Raw genomic sequence first — 15,510 nt, forward strand, 5'->3', positions numbered from 1 at the left:
TGTTTGAGCTAAAAGTTCAACTGTGGTCTGACAGTTGCTCCTTCTTCAGCTGCCAGACCTCACTTTTTCACCTCAATATGAAGACAGTAAGGGTACTTTCACACTGGGGCATCGGCGCTATTTTTAGCGGCGCTTTACAGTCGTTTTAGCGGCGCTTTGCCGGCGCTGCCCAATGATTTCAATGGGCAGAGGCGCTTTAGGACCGCTCCTAAAGTGCCCCAAAGATGCTGCTTGAAGGACTTTTTTTTTAGCATCCTGCCAGCACACCGCTCCAGTGTGAAAGGAGAGGTGCTTTACAGGAGCTATTTTTAGCGCTTTAGCACCTGTAAAGCGCCTCAGTCAGTGTGAAAGTACCCTTAGTTGACTATGGAGCAACCGTCACACCTCATGTGAACTCTTATTCCGTTTTTTTTCAAAGCCAAAACTCAGACCTGGATAAAGTAAAATTAAAGAACACAGAAATAAACCAAACAAAAAGAACGTTACATTTAGGGCAATTCTTTATTGCAACCAGGAAAAACTTACATGGGAATAAAGATTCCATAGGCCATGCCTGCCCCAGACTGATCAGAGATCTCTACAAAGTATGATGTTATGAATAGTACAGCTTTACAATAGAAAGTTAAGGATGCATGCTGGGACAAACTATTTCAGCATTTATGAACTCTAAATAATGCTGTCCCAGGGGTAAATAATAGGAAAATCCTGATGTTTCTACAAAAAGATTCTAATATTCTTTAAAACCGGCCATGGTTAAGTCATGGTGCACTGTTAAAACAACAAATAAAAGTGAATGAATCAAATAGATTAAAACAGCATCTGGGTAGGTGTGTAAATATGAGTGAAAAAAAAAATAAAAATACATACATCTCATCAACCCACTTCAAGCAGAGAATGACTGCACTGCAGGGCCAGTTGCTATTGATCAAGAAGCACAGATGAGAGTTCTAGAACTAATTAAACCGAATTCCGATTAATCTATATAGTAGGTGTCAGATTAAAACACACAATGCTGAGTAAGCAGAGTGCTCTCCAACTATTACAGCACAACTAAATAACCTGATAGGACTCACAGTTATCATTTTGTTTGTTGGTTGGATAGGAATAAAAATATTTGTAGTGTAAAGTCAGTTTTCACAAGGAAGCAGAAGCACAGGAAGAAAAAATATTGGACATACATAAAAGAGAACGCTTAGGGGCAACTCGAGAACACTAGATAGAAATATGCTTGCACAAAAATACAAAATGTCAAGGTGCACAGTATACAATACGCCAGCAAAACACAATGGAACTGACAATACTAAAGAAGTTAAACAGTCTTGCTACTTTTTTATCATTGTTTTTAGGAGTTTTGGATTTTTTTTTTAATAAGTTTTCATTTTATGTGTTGTTTTCATATATTTTTTTTATCTATTATAATGACAGAGATGGAACTAGAATTAGCAGCATGAGAAAACAGGCAGGAATCGTAGACCTCTGTCCAGAACTGGTATGGTATGGCCTTTACTACAGTGGATATCATTCTGTATGGTTCTTGAACACAATTCCTGTTAAGGAGGTCAGGAATGCACCACACTGGAAGATGCAGCTCCCAGCCTATAGGGGTGTCAGAAGGAATCTTACTCACAGGTGTGAAAGGCTGCAATTACATGACAGATACTGCTTGTAACTGGGGACATGGGGATATGCTGCCCTCCTGCCTAGACAGGCCGCTATTGCATGCAGCAATCTCCATGCTCCCAACCTCCATAGTGGCATCTTCATTGTACAGCCTCTTGATCCCATCATAGAAATCATCAACTTCCATCTGCTCCACTTTACGCTTGGTGGAAGCCTGCTTGCAGGCAGCTGGGGCTGCTAGCCGTTGGTAGAAGAAAGTTGCTCCCTTCATAAGAGCTCCTGGTGTGCTTTTACCCTGTTTGTGGACTGCTGGTCCTGGGACAGGGGAGGGACGGAATTGGTACTCTCCTCTGTTGCAGGTCACCAGCATCTGCTTGAAGGGGCTGTAGACATATACAGCGTTGGGAGGCAAGGAAGCCTGCAGAGGAGAAAGGTGCCGTGCTGCATCTTCCCGACAGCGAAACAGCTGGGAGCTATCCATCTGTAAGAGATCAGAGAACTAGTAAAACAAACAGATCCCCAATGGCTGAGACACCATGGTACAGCAAGAACTAGAGAACTGCAGTGTTGCCATTTAAAAAAAAAAGAAATACAAAAAGTAAAAAAAAAATTTAGTTAAATATAGTTTAATCAAACCTGTCACCAACTACAGTGAAATAAAGTGATTGTAAACCCATATTTGTTTTTTATATGACAAACATGGTATATTCCGTAAAATGGTTTTGCACAGAGCAGCACCGATCCTTCTCTTCGCGGTGTGCCACCATATGAAGCCGCCTCTTATTGTGGCACAACTCTGGACTCAATCCCGAGCTGCGCTGCCTGCATCTGTAGACACAGACAGACATTGTGGCATGGCCCGGCTCCCTCATCACAGGATTTGATTGACAGCTGCAGGAGCCAATGGCCAATGAGGAGGGAGAGAGTGGAGAAAGAAACGCTCGATCGATAGCCAGCTCAGCGGGGAGCTGCACACAGAAGGTTTTTTACCTTAATGCATAGAGTGCATTACGGTAGAAAAAAAACCTTCTACCTTTGCTTTTAAGCTGTGTTTAATTAATGGTTGTAAACACCAAAATGGCACTGGAATGTCCCTAAACATTCCACAAGGCAATGGGCCAGTGGATGTAGTAATCCAATCAAGAGCTACGGTGAAAATCTACATGCACATGCCTAGGATCTTTACAGGAAGGTATTTAAAGGGACCTTGTGGTATTTGCTATTAGACAAGATTTAAAAAGGTGGTCAAAACACTGCCCAAATTTAGCACTACCCTGCTATGAGCCAACAAGATGTACATTCTTCTAAATACTATACTGTAATGAAATATTAAAATAGGCTTTCCATTACCAATAAATAAAAATGGTTCCATGTGTCCTGTCAACCAGCCCATGCCATTTTTGCTAGTACAAGCTCCCTGAAGTATTAGGCCTCATGCACACAAGGCTTTAAAAACACTGCTTTTACAGGTGTTTGACATTTTTTTTTCAGCCTGTAAAAGCACCTCTATGTTAGCTCATGTGTCCATGCACACATAGGCATTCACAGGTGTATTAGAAGAGGAGCATTTACAGGTTGAAAAAAATACCCATCACTGGCACATTCTATGAGGGGAGCTAAAGAGCAGGAAAAATGCTTGAGGTGCCTAAACGAGTGCTAACGCGTCTAAACTCTAAGACGCATTTGGGCGCATGTAAATATTAATGCATTCCAATGGCAAGAATAAAATGAATATTCTAGCCAATGGGATATATTAACGCTCAATGCTAGACACACCTAAAAGCATGTGCAATATTTGACTTTAGCCGTGTGTTTCAAGCTGCTTGAAACTAAAGGAGAAACTAAATACCATGTGTGCAAAAGGCCCTAAGTGGCAATTTTCAAGTTTGTTTGATTACAAAGCAAGCTAGCAGTTTTTCTAACAGTGTGTCAGATTGTTGGAGGCAGGTTTTAATAACATACTACAAGTGGCTGGGGAAAACTGGACCATTGTTACTTGGGAAAAAATAAATAAAAAATCCACACGAGACGGGAGCTTTTGCATTTTTGAATAAAAGTCGAAATTTCCTTCAAACTTCAGAATGTGTAACATACCTGTGCAGTTTGAAGCAGTTTGATGGTAAACCCCAGCCAATCAGGAAGTAGTTTTTCCATATCTAGGCTGAGGACAGCCAATGCCAACATGGAGCCCTTGAATTGCAGGAGCTGGTGAGAAGCAACACACTGAAGAAGCTGACGGGTAAGCAGAGCCAAGTGCTGCGATGGATTCATCTCTGGCATCCTGTCTAACATCTGAGGGCTGCTGGTCAGTGCCATGGCATGGAACTGCATACAAGAAGAAAAACTTAAGGCCCAGATCGGTGTACGCTTTCACTAGAGCTATTATGATAATACTTGGATGCTCTATTGCAGACATATCATTTAAAGTGTTACTAAACACACAACAGTAAAATCAGTTTGTATATGCAATAAAGCATGCTTGATAAACTCACTGTGGAACCTAAGGGGGTAATCCTCTGTATTGTGTAAAAAAGCTGTTTGATCCTGTCTCCTCTCCTCCTTCCACTGTACCCAATATATTTCCTGATAATACAGAGCCAGGAGACAGGCTGCACATGCTTGGTGTGTATTGCTAGAGAGTTTTTTTTTTTTTCTTGGGAGGGGGCATGTGATCAGCACAGGGCCAATCAGTATTGTCCAGATAGAGGTCAAGGGTGCTGCATCCTGATAGGACAATCATGGGAGAATGAAAACTTATCCTACAAGTTTAACCAGACACTTATAGAAGTCACAAGACTACTGTAACTGCTGATGAGAAAAAAAGTTATTTAGCAGTTTATATTTACTAAAATAATTGCATTTCCAGGTTCTGTGGAGACCAGATATAGTGAATGTAGGGTCCTGGGTTTAGTAACGCTTTAACCGGTTCCCAACCATGTCACGTAGATATGCTGCGGCAGAATGGCTCTCCTGGGCGAAATACTGTATGGGTATGTCTTACTCATTTTTGGCCACCAGAGGGCGCGCGTGCCCATTGCACGGTGGGGGATCCGATGCATGTGGCCGACGGCACGATTACCGCCGTCCACGCGTGACTGTGTGCACGAGCACCAGCACGGGGATTTGTGTGTGTAAACACACAAATCCCTGCACTGTCAGAGGAGAGGAGCCATATGGTTTGTTCCTACTAAGTAGGAAAAACTATATGTCTCCTCTTCTAGTCAATCCTATCCTCATACAGTTAGAACACACTGAGGGAACACACAATTAAACCCTTGCCCCCTGGTGTTAACCCCTTCCCTGCCAGTGACATTTACACAGTAATCAGTGCATTTTTATAGCACTGATCGCTGTATAAATGCCAATGGTCCCAAAAAAAGTGTCAAAAGTCTCCGATCTGTTCGTCGCAATACCGCTAAAAATCGCAGATCACCGCCATTACTAGTAAAAAAAAAAAAATGCCATAAATCTTTCCCATAGTTTGCAGACGCTATAACTTTTGCGCTAACCAATCAATATACGCTTATTGCGATTTTTTTTTTCAAAAAATATGTAGAAGAATATATTGGAATTTTGAAGAAATTTAAAGAAATTTGTTTTTTTTTTTAAATTTGGGGGATATTTATTATAGCAAAGAGTTAAAAAAAAAAAACATTTTTTTTCAAAATTGTCACTCTTTTTTTGATCAAATACCACCAATCTAAATTGTTTTTTTCCCATGAATAGAAATCTCTATTTGTGGGAAAAAAGGACGCAAATTTCGTTTGGGTACAGTGTCGAACGACTGCACAATTGTCAGTTAGAGCGTTGTGGTGCCAAATTGTAAAAAGTGCTCTGGTCGGGAAGGGGGTAAAATCTTTCATTTTGCTGCATCTGGAATGTAATTACTGGCAACTGATTTAAGCTGAAAGCTCAGTTTGGCTTCAATGTTGGGTTTTACAGTTTACCTGGATGCTTTCGTATCATTTGTATAGGAGCAGTATATTGAGTATCAATAGTAAACTGTTTTATGTAACATCATTGCTGTATGGTAGCTGCTTCTGTTGAACTGACTGCTTGAGGACTTCAATGCACAAAAGTAAATGTAAATGCACCCCTGTGGTTAGAACGATGACATCAAGCAACAACCACAATCATGTTGTTTCCATACTAGGTACATAGGTGTGAGTGCATTCTGTATGATGTTCTACTACATTAGCTATATATTCAGAAAATGTCAGTGTGCAGTATTTTATAGCTGAATGACAGGGCTTAGTGTCAGAATTAGGAGGGGTGTGATCAAGTCAAAGCCCCGTGTACAGCCTGGGCTAAGAATCCAAGGTGCTTCAGAGGTATCAATCTGAAGAACATAGTTAACATGAGAAACAATCAAATACAGGCCAGTTATGTGCATCAAATAAAATTTTAGATTGTTAGCCATTTCTCCTCCGATAATGAGATATGTCTCAAACAGACTGCAAAGTTAGGGGGTGGCCTACTATAATCCCTCAACCAGTCTCGGTTTTATGAAAATAGAAAACCAGCATACCGACATCCCGTCAGACATGCAGGTATCTTGTACAAATATTCATCTCACCAAAGCAATAGTCTAAAGAATGCCTGCAGTTTCCGTGGCTTTAAAAGAGAAGTTCGAATTTTTTGCCAGTTTTAGAAAATAGCAGCTGGCTGCATATGAATGGAAAGGTCATTTTTTCTCAATTTTTTTTCTTTTTAACAACAAAGCACAAAATGGCCCATGTAACAAATCTATATGTTAAAAATACTTTGGCAAATGTTCAGGAAAATGGCTATAAACTTTATACTCCTTGGTATAGAACTCTGGTTATACTGCATAGGTTCCACCCCTCTAGATCGAACCAATGCTAGCACTAATTACTTGACAAAGGTACCCCGCTTCATATCTGGTGGGACTGCCCTCACTACAATCCTACTGGGAGCAGGTTCACCAGATTGTTAAGGACGTAACCACTTACAGTACGTGCTTGACTTCTTCCCAGCCCAATATTTGCTGCACTACCCCTCCCTGCCAGGCGGGCAACATCAAAAGTCTCTTGCAACTCATATGGTCAATGCGGCCAGAATGTGCATACCACACACTGGCGTCAACCCTCGGTTCCATCTCTGAAAGAATGGTTTGCGAGACTGAACAGAGTCTTGGAAATGGGGAAACTGATTTACACTTTACACAAGATAGACTCTCAGACTTTTACAACTTGGGCTTGCTGGATTCATTTCAAGTCTACCTAGACTTGCATCACTATAATGTCCAGTTGAAGGTGGTTTTAATTGCAACCTTTGGCCTCAGTTCTGTAACATGTCTTGCACAACTGCTATATCAGTTTGGGGGGGGGGCGCTCTACCGGGCAGGGCTACCCTTTTCCCTCCTCCATGACTCACCTATCCTTACCCTCTAAATCCCCCCCCCCCCCCCCCACCTCTTTTTTTTCCCCTCCCCTTTTCATCTTTTTTCTGGACTCTTTTTTGCCTCTTTCAACTCACGTTATTCCTATTTATGTATGTTATCCAAGAACGTTTTGTTTGATCATGCTGGACTATGTGCATTGTCCCCGTTTTACCCTGTGTAAGTGCTGTTGTCTCTGTACGTCTGGCTTATTTATTTATTTTATTTATTTATTTCAGGTACTTATATAGCGCCGTCAATTTACGCAGCGCTTTACATATACATATTATACATTCACATCAGTCCCTATACCCTCAAGGAGCTTACAATCTAAGGTCCCTAACTCACATTCATACCTATACTAGGGCCGATTTAGACAGGATCCAATTAACCTACCAGCATGTCTTTGGAGTGTGGGAGGAAACCGGAGTACCCGGAGGAAACCCACGCAGACTTATATCTTTATATCTTTTTTTTTTTTCTTTTTATAAAAACTGTTGTGGAAGGAAAAATACTTTGGCAATCATACGCTTTGCTAAATATAAAAGGAGTTTGAAAAAAAGATCCCACTTATGAGAAAGGTATTTACAATTTGAAGGAAATCCAAAGGTGTTGCCGTGTGAAGGTCCCAGTTCAGTTTGTCCAGAATAATCCTCTCCATCCGGAGGACTTCAGCTGGAGAGCAGCCGCAGTCACTTTCTTGTGTCAAAACCTTTAGGACAGGAATCTGCTGCAAGAGAAACACATTGGGACTGATTTACTAAAGGCTTTAGGAATGCTCACACAAGAAGAAAATTCCATTATCCAACCATGTGAAAAGAAAATCATTGTTTACTTCTTTTATCTGCACATGAAGTGAATATTCATACAAATGACCCACAGAAGGCTGTAATGTAAACCAATTAAAAACATAATTTGGGTAGATGCTAAAGCAGATTGAACTAGAAAATGTATATCTCTGTACGTGCATTATGCAGCCCATTCATTTTAATAGGCTTCAAAACCACCACAAAAGGGCACTACTTTTAGCAACACTGCACCCAAATGCCCCATTTACACCTCAGCGTTTTGGAGCTTGAAGCACTGGAGGAGGAAAAAAAAAAAAAATTATTCTCTATGGAGATGGTTCACATCTCCACTCCAAGTCGCCTGAAGCATTTTTTGTAGCTCGAATCGGGCAGATTTGAGCATTTTTGGCACATTTTTTTCCCAATAGAAATGCGTCATTCGTGTGTTTTTTGTGTGCATTCGCACATTTTGTCTCGTGTTTTTCTGCTCAAAAAATTGTAAAACATAAAATAGCAATTATATATGAATAAATGTAAACTAAATTCACAAATAACTAAAAATCATCATAAATAAAATATTACATAAAATAAATCAATACAGGAATAAATGATAATTAACCCCTAACTTTAAAAAAGATTAACTAAATTATTATAAATAATAATTAAACACCCAAACCGAACAAAAAAAATATTATTAAAATCGTAGTTTTCGTCAACTTGGCCGCCAACCAGGCATATGACACTCTAACCCCTAATCCTAACCCCCAACTCCTAAACTTAACTCTAACCCCTTACCCGAGCGGAAAAAAAATGACATATGAATACATTAAAAAACGAAGGGAAAAAATACCTAGCAACAAATGATGTAACAGATGATCATTTTCTCAATTTATAAAACAAAACGCCAAAAGCTCAAAAATGCACGCAAGTCGCGTATAAAAACTCACAAAAAAAAAAAAAAAGCCAGAAAAACGCTACGCTCAGGTGAGAATGCAGCCAAATATACAGTAATGCAATTATTGTGTTGTAATGCACTGCAACTTGGGTGTGTTGAGAAAGGTTTGCTGAGAAGCTATTCAAAATGAATGACACTGCTGCGCACCAACGCATGTCACTGCAATCTAATTGTATGAATCAAACCTAAGCTAACCTGCATTTGGGTCATTTTTTTCTCTGATTGCACTGTAAAACCTCTATGACCGGTATAGCATTTAGTCAACTGCAAACAACCTATGGCATGATCATAGCACTTTTTTACATTATTGTATTACTATCAATTCATATAGATATTATTTTATTACAATATTTTCATATACAGTATCCTTACACAGGTTTTACAATGTTCAAATTAACAATAAGCTGATGCACAAATGTGCACCTTCCTCCATGATATCCTGCAGAGCCCACTTCTCCATACCCATGAAATGTAAATAGAAAACAGCAAACAGGCACTCCCCTTGTAGCTGACAGTTCCACTACACCAAGTGTATACAAAGCTAAAATTACTTCTCAGCCCCTGAAAAAAAAAAAACACACTTAAGAGCTGCTTTTTCAAATAGGAATATTGTTTTAACACACCTCACCAATGACATAAGGATACAAACAGATACAAATAATGAGCCCTCTCTCCCCACTGGATACGAAAGGGTTAACTGTCAAATTAAAGCTTTACCAAGCAGTCTATGTCTAAACTCCAAGCCAATCCAGGATCCAAATAAATTCCAAACTCCAGAATAAACAAATCATTTTGAAAGTATTACGCAGCTTCAAGGGATGGAATCAATGGCAACGGTCTTATCAGGGCCCAAAATTTAAAGTCCTGAGCTACTAGCCAGGCCTTAAGGGTTACTTGCCACCAGCAGCCTCACCTGTGCCCATCTACGCAGCCTCACCTGTGCCCATCTACGCAGCCTCACCTGTGCCCATCTACGCAGCCTCACCTGTGCCCATCTACGCAGCCTCACCTGTGCCCATCTACGCAGCCTCACCTGTGCCCATCTACGCAGCCTCACCTGTGGATATTATTGCAGCGTGACCAGTGCCCACCAATGCAATGTCACCTGTGCCCATCATTGCAGCGTGACCAGTGCCCATCATTGCAGCCTGACCAGTGCCCATCATTGCAGCCTGACCAGTGCCCATCATTGCAGCATTACCAGTGCCCACCAATGCAGCCTCACCTGTGCCCACCAATGCAGCCTCACCTGTGCCCACCAATGCAGCCTCACCTGTGCCCACCAATGCAGCCTCACCTGTGCCCACCAATGCAGCGTGACCTGTGCATAGAAAGAGAGAGGGCGGCCAGATCATCACAGAGCGGGGATTGCTCGCTGTAACAGCTTTCATTTGAATTGCCGTCCGCTCGCGGTCACACACAGTCCGCCTCCTGACCCGGCGACTGTGACAGACAGAACGCCGGTCCAATGCCAAAGCTGTTACAGCCGGCAATCCCCGTACTGTGATGATCCGGCCAGCTCGCCTCTTCCTCCCCTCTCTCTTCCCCTGGGTGATCGCTGGGAGAACGACTCCCATTCAACCCTGCCTGCCGGCGGTGCTGCACCCCCCCCCCCCCCGCGCGCCGAGGCAGCCCAAGTTCGCCAGAAATCATTTTCCACTTGCAAAATGCAAGTGAAGAATTTGAAGGCTGGTCTTATTACGGTTTATAAATTAATCACTTTACTGCATGGCAGCAAAGGCTGCCCAGTACTGGATTATGTGGTATGTCACAAATTGACTATCAATGTGAAAATTCTTATTTTGAAAAGGTGTTAAAACAAGGACAACTGGATTTTCCACTAGAGTCAAATGAGATCCATATAGGAGTTGTGGTCTCCAAACTGCAGCACGAGGTTCAGATGCGGCCCTTTGCCGCCCTTTATCCAGCCCTTGGGGCTCTATTCCTCCCACTGACACCAATAATGGGGCATAATTTCTCCTACTAACACCAATGATGGGACATCATTCCTCCTCAAAATAATAGGGCACCATTTCTCCTCCCACGTATACCAATGATGGGGCACTATTCCTCGCCCTAATAACAAAGATGCATTGTTAACTTGTTGATGCCAGGACAATTTCTACTCCAATGACCACAGTCTGGCCCCCCTAAAGCCTGAAGGACAGTAAACTGGCCCTTTGTTTAAAAAGTTTGGAGACTCCTGATATAAAAGATTGCTGGCCCAATAGAAAGAAAAGGTTTGAAAAGATTGAAAGAAAATTCAGAAAGTCATGTAATCTATAACCGCATTATCTTATTATATTTCATTATCAATCAAAGCCATTCATGTACAAGCATAACTAAAGGTTCATCCAGGGCTAGAGCACATGTTTGCATGGCATCATATGGTAGCCAAAAAGCCATTAATACATACACATGCTGTATACAATAAATGTTAGGTTACATCACTTGCCCAGGAGGCAAAACTACTATTACAGCAAGAACATTAAGGCAGATTCTAGATCTCTGCAACGGCCTCAGTCTTTCCCTAAGGCAGATCATAGGTTGGTTGCCACCACTGTAGAAGTAGGGGAATACGCTATGGCCTGCTGTTTGTGGTTATAAAAGTTGTCAGTTGTCAGTTGCGGGGCGCATGCGAGGAGCCGAGTGGAGATGCCCACCTGAAGCTCCACTCTGGAGGAACGGTAAAGCCATATAACGGCAGGTGTTCGTTAAACACCTGCACTTAAAATTTACCTACCTGTGCCCACAGCACTCCTGAACTCGGGGGTTTCATTCCCAGTGGTCCTAGGCTGAATATGAATCCTAAATCCAATAAAACAGCGCCGCCTCATAACACATCTAAAATGGCGCTGCTGCAGTCTGCCTCAGGAACTTCCAGCTGCGCTGATATGAATTTAAAGACAAATGTCACCTCACAGACTTTATTAAATGATTCAGAATTGAATTGTGAGAATTTGGAGGATTCTCCTTAGGATGAAATAGCTTCACCAGTTATGTTGAAGCAAATAGAAAACATTCTTCAAAAAGCATTGAAACACTTCTGACCATATTACCACCAGCCTTACCAAGGAGATAAGAGAGCTAGGTCAACGCATGTCAACACTTGAAGTAGATAACATAGAAAATTATACCGTGAATGGTTCTACTGAAATTGACAACCTCAAGGAAGAAAATGCAATATTACAGACGAGACTGTAGGACTATGGAAACCATGCAAGACGCTCCAATCTGCACATTAGAGGTATTCTTGAAACTGTAATTGACCTACAAGCCACAATAACAGCACTTTTTCAGGAATTAAAACCAGCTACCCCGATGGAGCAACTGGAAATGGACAGGGTTCATAGAGCCCTAACACCCAAGAAATCTGACGGTCCACTTTATGATATCAATGCGAAGTTTCATTTCTACAAGACAAAAGAATAACTACTACTATCTGCAGCAAGAAATAAAAAAATCTAACCTTCCAAGGACATAACTGCCAGCTTTTTGTAGATTTGTCCCAACTTACAAATCAACAAAAGAAGGGCTTTAAAACCCCTACTACAAGTGTAACAACACAATCAAATTACATATCAATGCGGTTTTCCCTTCTCGGTGCGTTTCGCATTCGAAAGCTCCAAATTTATATGTCGTTCTGCAAATGACCTCCAAACAACTCTCCAAGACATGCATCTGTTGAGCCTGACGCAAAATCAAGAAACCACACGCCGAAGATCGACATCATCTTCCTCAAACAAATCATCTATGCTACCAGGGAGAAATGAACAGAGTTTGCACAAAAAAGAGGCCGCTTTCGATCTCCTGACCCGGTCCCTGATGATTCTATGGACTGAAGAATACTTTATACTCAGATTTTTTTTTCTACTTGCTGGATGAGTGCACCGACTCTTATGCCCTGTACACACGGTCGGATTTTCCAACGGAAAATGTGTGATAGGACCTTGTTGTCAGAAATTCCGACCATGTGTGGGCTCCATCACAGATTTTCCATTGGAATTTCTGACACACAAAGTTTGAGAGCAGGCTATAAAATTTTCCAACAACAAAATCCATTGTTGGAAATTCAGATGGTGTGTACACAAATCCGACGGACAAAGTGCCACGCATGCTCAGAATAATTTAAGAGACGAAAGCTATTGGCTACTGCCCCGTTTATAGTCCCGACGTACGTGTTTTACGTCCCGCATTCAGAACGATCGGATTTTCCGACAACTTTATGTGACCGTGTGTATGCAAGACAAGTTTGAGCCAACATCCGTCGGAAAAAATCCATGGATTTTGTTGTCGGAATGTCCGACCGTGCATATGGCCTTCAATTTGTTTTCCCCTACTTAGCCACATCTGGTTATGATATTATGAAAATTAGATATCTTATCCATTTTCATAAATCCATACTTATGATTTATTTTTCCTTTATCCCATAATCAATAAGGCAATTATACCGTTCTGTTATTTTTATTATCTTTTTTTTGTCATTTTCTGCCTTAATGAGATACTTTAATTAACTCAACAGTTTTTAACATAATATATTATAGCTACAACTCGATTCCAGATTCACGATAGACGGCTTTATGGTCACTTTGGATCACTTTTCAGTAGCCATGTTTCTTTTCTATTATTTGACGCTCAGTTCTTGCTTGGGCAAACATGTTCTTGTGCCATATATACTTATGATATCTTGTTACTAGTTGGCTTTGCTATTCCTCCAGGGGATGTTCCTTGCACTCTCTCTTTGCTACGCTCAGTTTGTTCATTGATATAGTAGACAACTGACAGAGGCTAATGCACCCTTGGAGGGAGATTTTTGCTCCCCCCAACGGATGTTATCAGATTATACATGTTTTATTTACTATTCTTAGATCTTCTACCCTTTCCTTTTTCATCCTTCCTTCCCAGACCCCCCCCCTCATAGAATGCATTGAGATGAAAAACTTTAAGGGTTTACAACCCCTTTAAAAATACGCTGGCTACAAATAAGAGACAATAAACATATGGGGCACGTGTCAAGGATCTCCGCTCTCTCCACTATTGTTTGCCCTGCTTATTGAGCCTTTGGCACAAAGAATAAGAATGGAGCCTTCTATTACAGGTATAGAACTGGGAGGATGTCACCACAAATTTTTATTTGCGGATGACATCCTTTTATTTTTGTCTTCGCCTCAAGTTTCTGCTCCTAACCTTCTGGTTATATTAAAAAAATATTCAATTATTTCAGGTCTTACGGTTAATTTTCCAAAATCTACAGCATTGAACATTTCGCTAACTACTGCTGAAAAAATAGTTGTACAGGAGTCATTACCCTATAAATGGGCTACACATAGTATCCCTTATTTAGGTATCCAGCTCACTGCCAATCACCTAGATTTATTTTCCACCAATTATCCTTCTTTACTGAAACAAACTACAAATTTGGTCATCCATACCAATCTCATGGTTTGGGAAAATCAATATATTAAAAATGGCCATACTTCCTAAATTCTTGTACTTCCTTAGGGTTCTTCCAATACATGTTTCTGCCTATTTCTTTAGAATCATACAACAAAAATTAATAAAATTTACTAGGGGGAACTCAAACCACGATTACCTAAAGAAACATTGTATCTTCCCAAAATTCACGGTGACCTAGGATTTCCAAACTTTTCATTATATTATAAAGCCGCTCAATTGGCAGAATTAACAAAATATCACTCCAAAGTAGAGATTCCCCTGTGGGTTATCATTGAAGCAATGGATTGTGACCCTCTCTCCATACACAATATTTTGTGGTTACGCCACATAGATCGTAAGACTTTAATGAACCCAATCACTAAACATAGTCTATCTTTATGGGATAGACACAACATTTCCCATGGTCTACAATCAAAACATAATCCACTTCTATCTTTTCTCAAAAACACAGCTTTTTATCCAGCATGGATATCTGCCAGATCTTTTCGGGCCTGGTCTAAAGCAGGTATAACGTGCTTAAACCACATGATTCTACTACAACAATCCGTCCCTTTCCAGATTTATGTGAATCTTTTGGGCTCCCCCAATCAGAAATATTTCATTACCTTCAAATCAAGAATTTTTGTATCCCTCTCTTTAACCCTGGAAGAATTTACCCCCTTCCTGACCAGAGCACTTTTTGCGATACGGCACTGCATCGCCAAACAAAAGTGACGTCCTTTTTTCCCCACAAATAGAGCTTTCTTTTGGTAGTATTTGATCACCTCTGCGGTTTTTATTTTTTGCGCACATGTATTCTTCTACATATTTTTTTTTTTTTTAACAAAGACGGAATAAGCGTATATTGATTGGTTTGCGTAAAAGTTATAGCTTCTACAAAATAGGGGATATATTTATGGCATTTTTATTTTTTTTAGTAGTAATGGCGGCGATCTGCGATTTTTATTGTGACTGCAACATTATGGCGGACACATTGGACACTTTTGACACTATTTTGAGACCATTGTCATTTATACAGCGATCAGTGCTATAAAAATGCACCGATTACTGTATAAATGACACTGGCAGGGAAGGGGTTAAACACTAGGGGGTGATCAAGGGGTTAAGCGTGTCCTAGGGAGTGATTCTAACTGTAGGGGGGATGGGCTCAGGACAACATGACAGAGATCACTGCTCCTGGTGACAGGGAGCAGTAGATCTCTGTTACGTTGCTAGGCAGCACAGTGGTGTAGTGGATAGCACTCTCACCTAGCAGCAATAGGGTCGCTGGTTCAAATCCCGACCACGGC

The 15,510-nt window shown here is 40.9% G+C and overlaps 1 protein-coding gene across 2 annotated transcripts in view; it reads right to left on the minus strand.

Annotated features, from left to right (window-relative positions):
• Positions 1-482: 482 nt before the first annotated feature.
• CCNI (cyclin I) overlaps positions 483-15,510 on the minus strand; it is a 62,378-nt gene continuing 47,350 nt past the window's right edge. Inside the window, exons 5-7 of one of the 2 annotated variants that reach the window (XM_073597346.1) lie at positions 7,611-7,748; positions 3,715-3,945; positions 483-2,101 (exon numbers count right to left, since the gene is read on the minus strand). In XM_073597346.1, coding sequence (XP_073453447.1) covers positions 1,646-2,101; positions 3,715-3,945; positions 7,611-7,748 — 825 coding nt within the window. In that variant the 3' untranslated portion in view covers positions 483-1,645. Of the gene's footprint in view, positions 2,102-3,714; positions 3,946-7,610; positions 7,752-15,510 lie in introns of both variants that reach the window. The other variant, XM_073597337.1, reaches the window with a different exon arrangement.

Source organism: Aquarana catesbeiana, linkage group LG01 (genome assembly GCF_042186555.1).
Source record: "Aquarana catesbeiana isolate 2022-GZ linkage group LG01, ASM4218655v1, whole genome shotgun sequence".
NCBI lineage: Eukaryota > Metazoa > Chordata > Amphibia > Anura > Ranidae > Aquarana > Aquarana catesbeiana.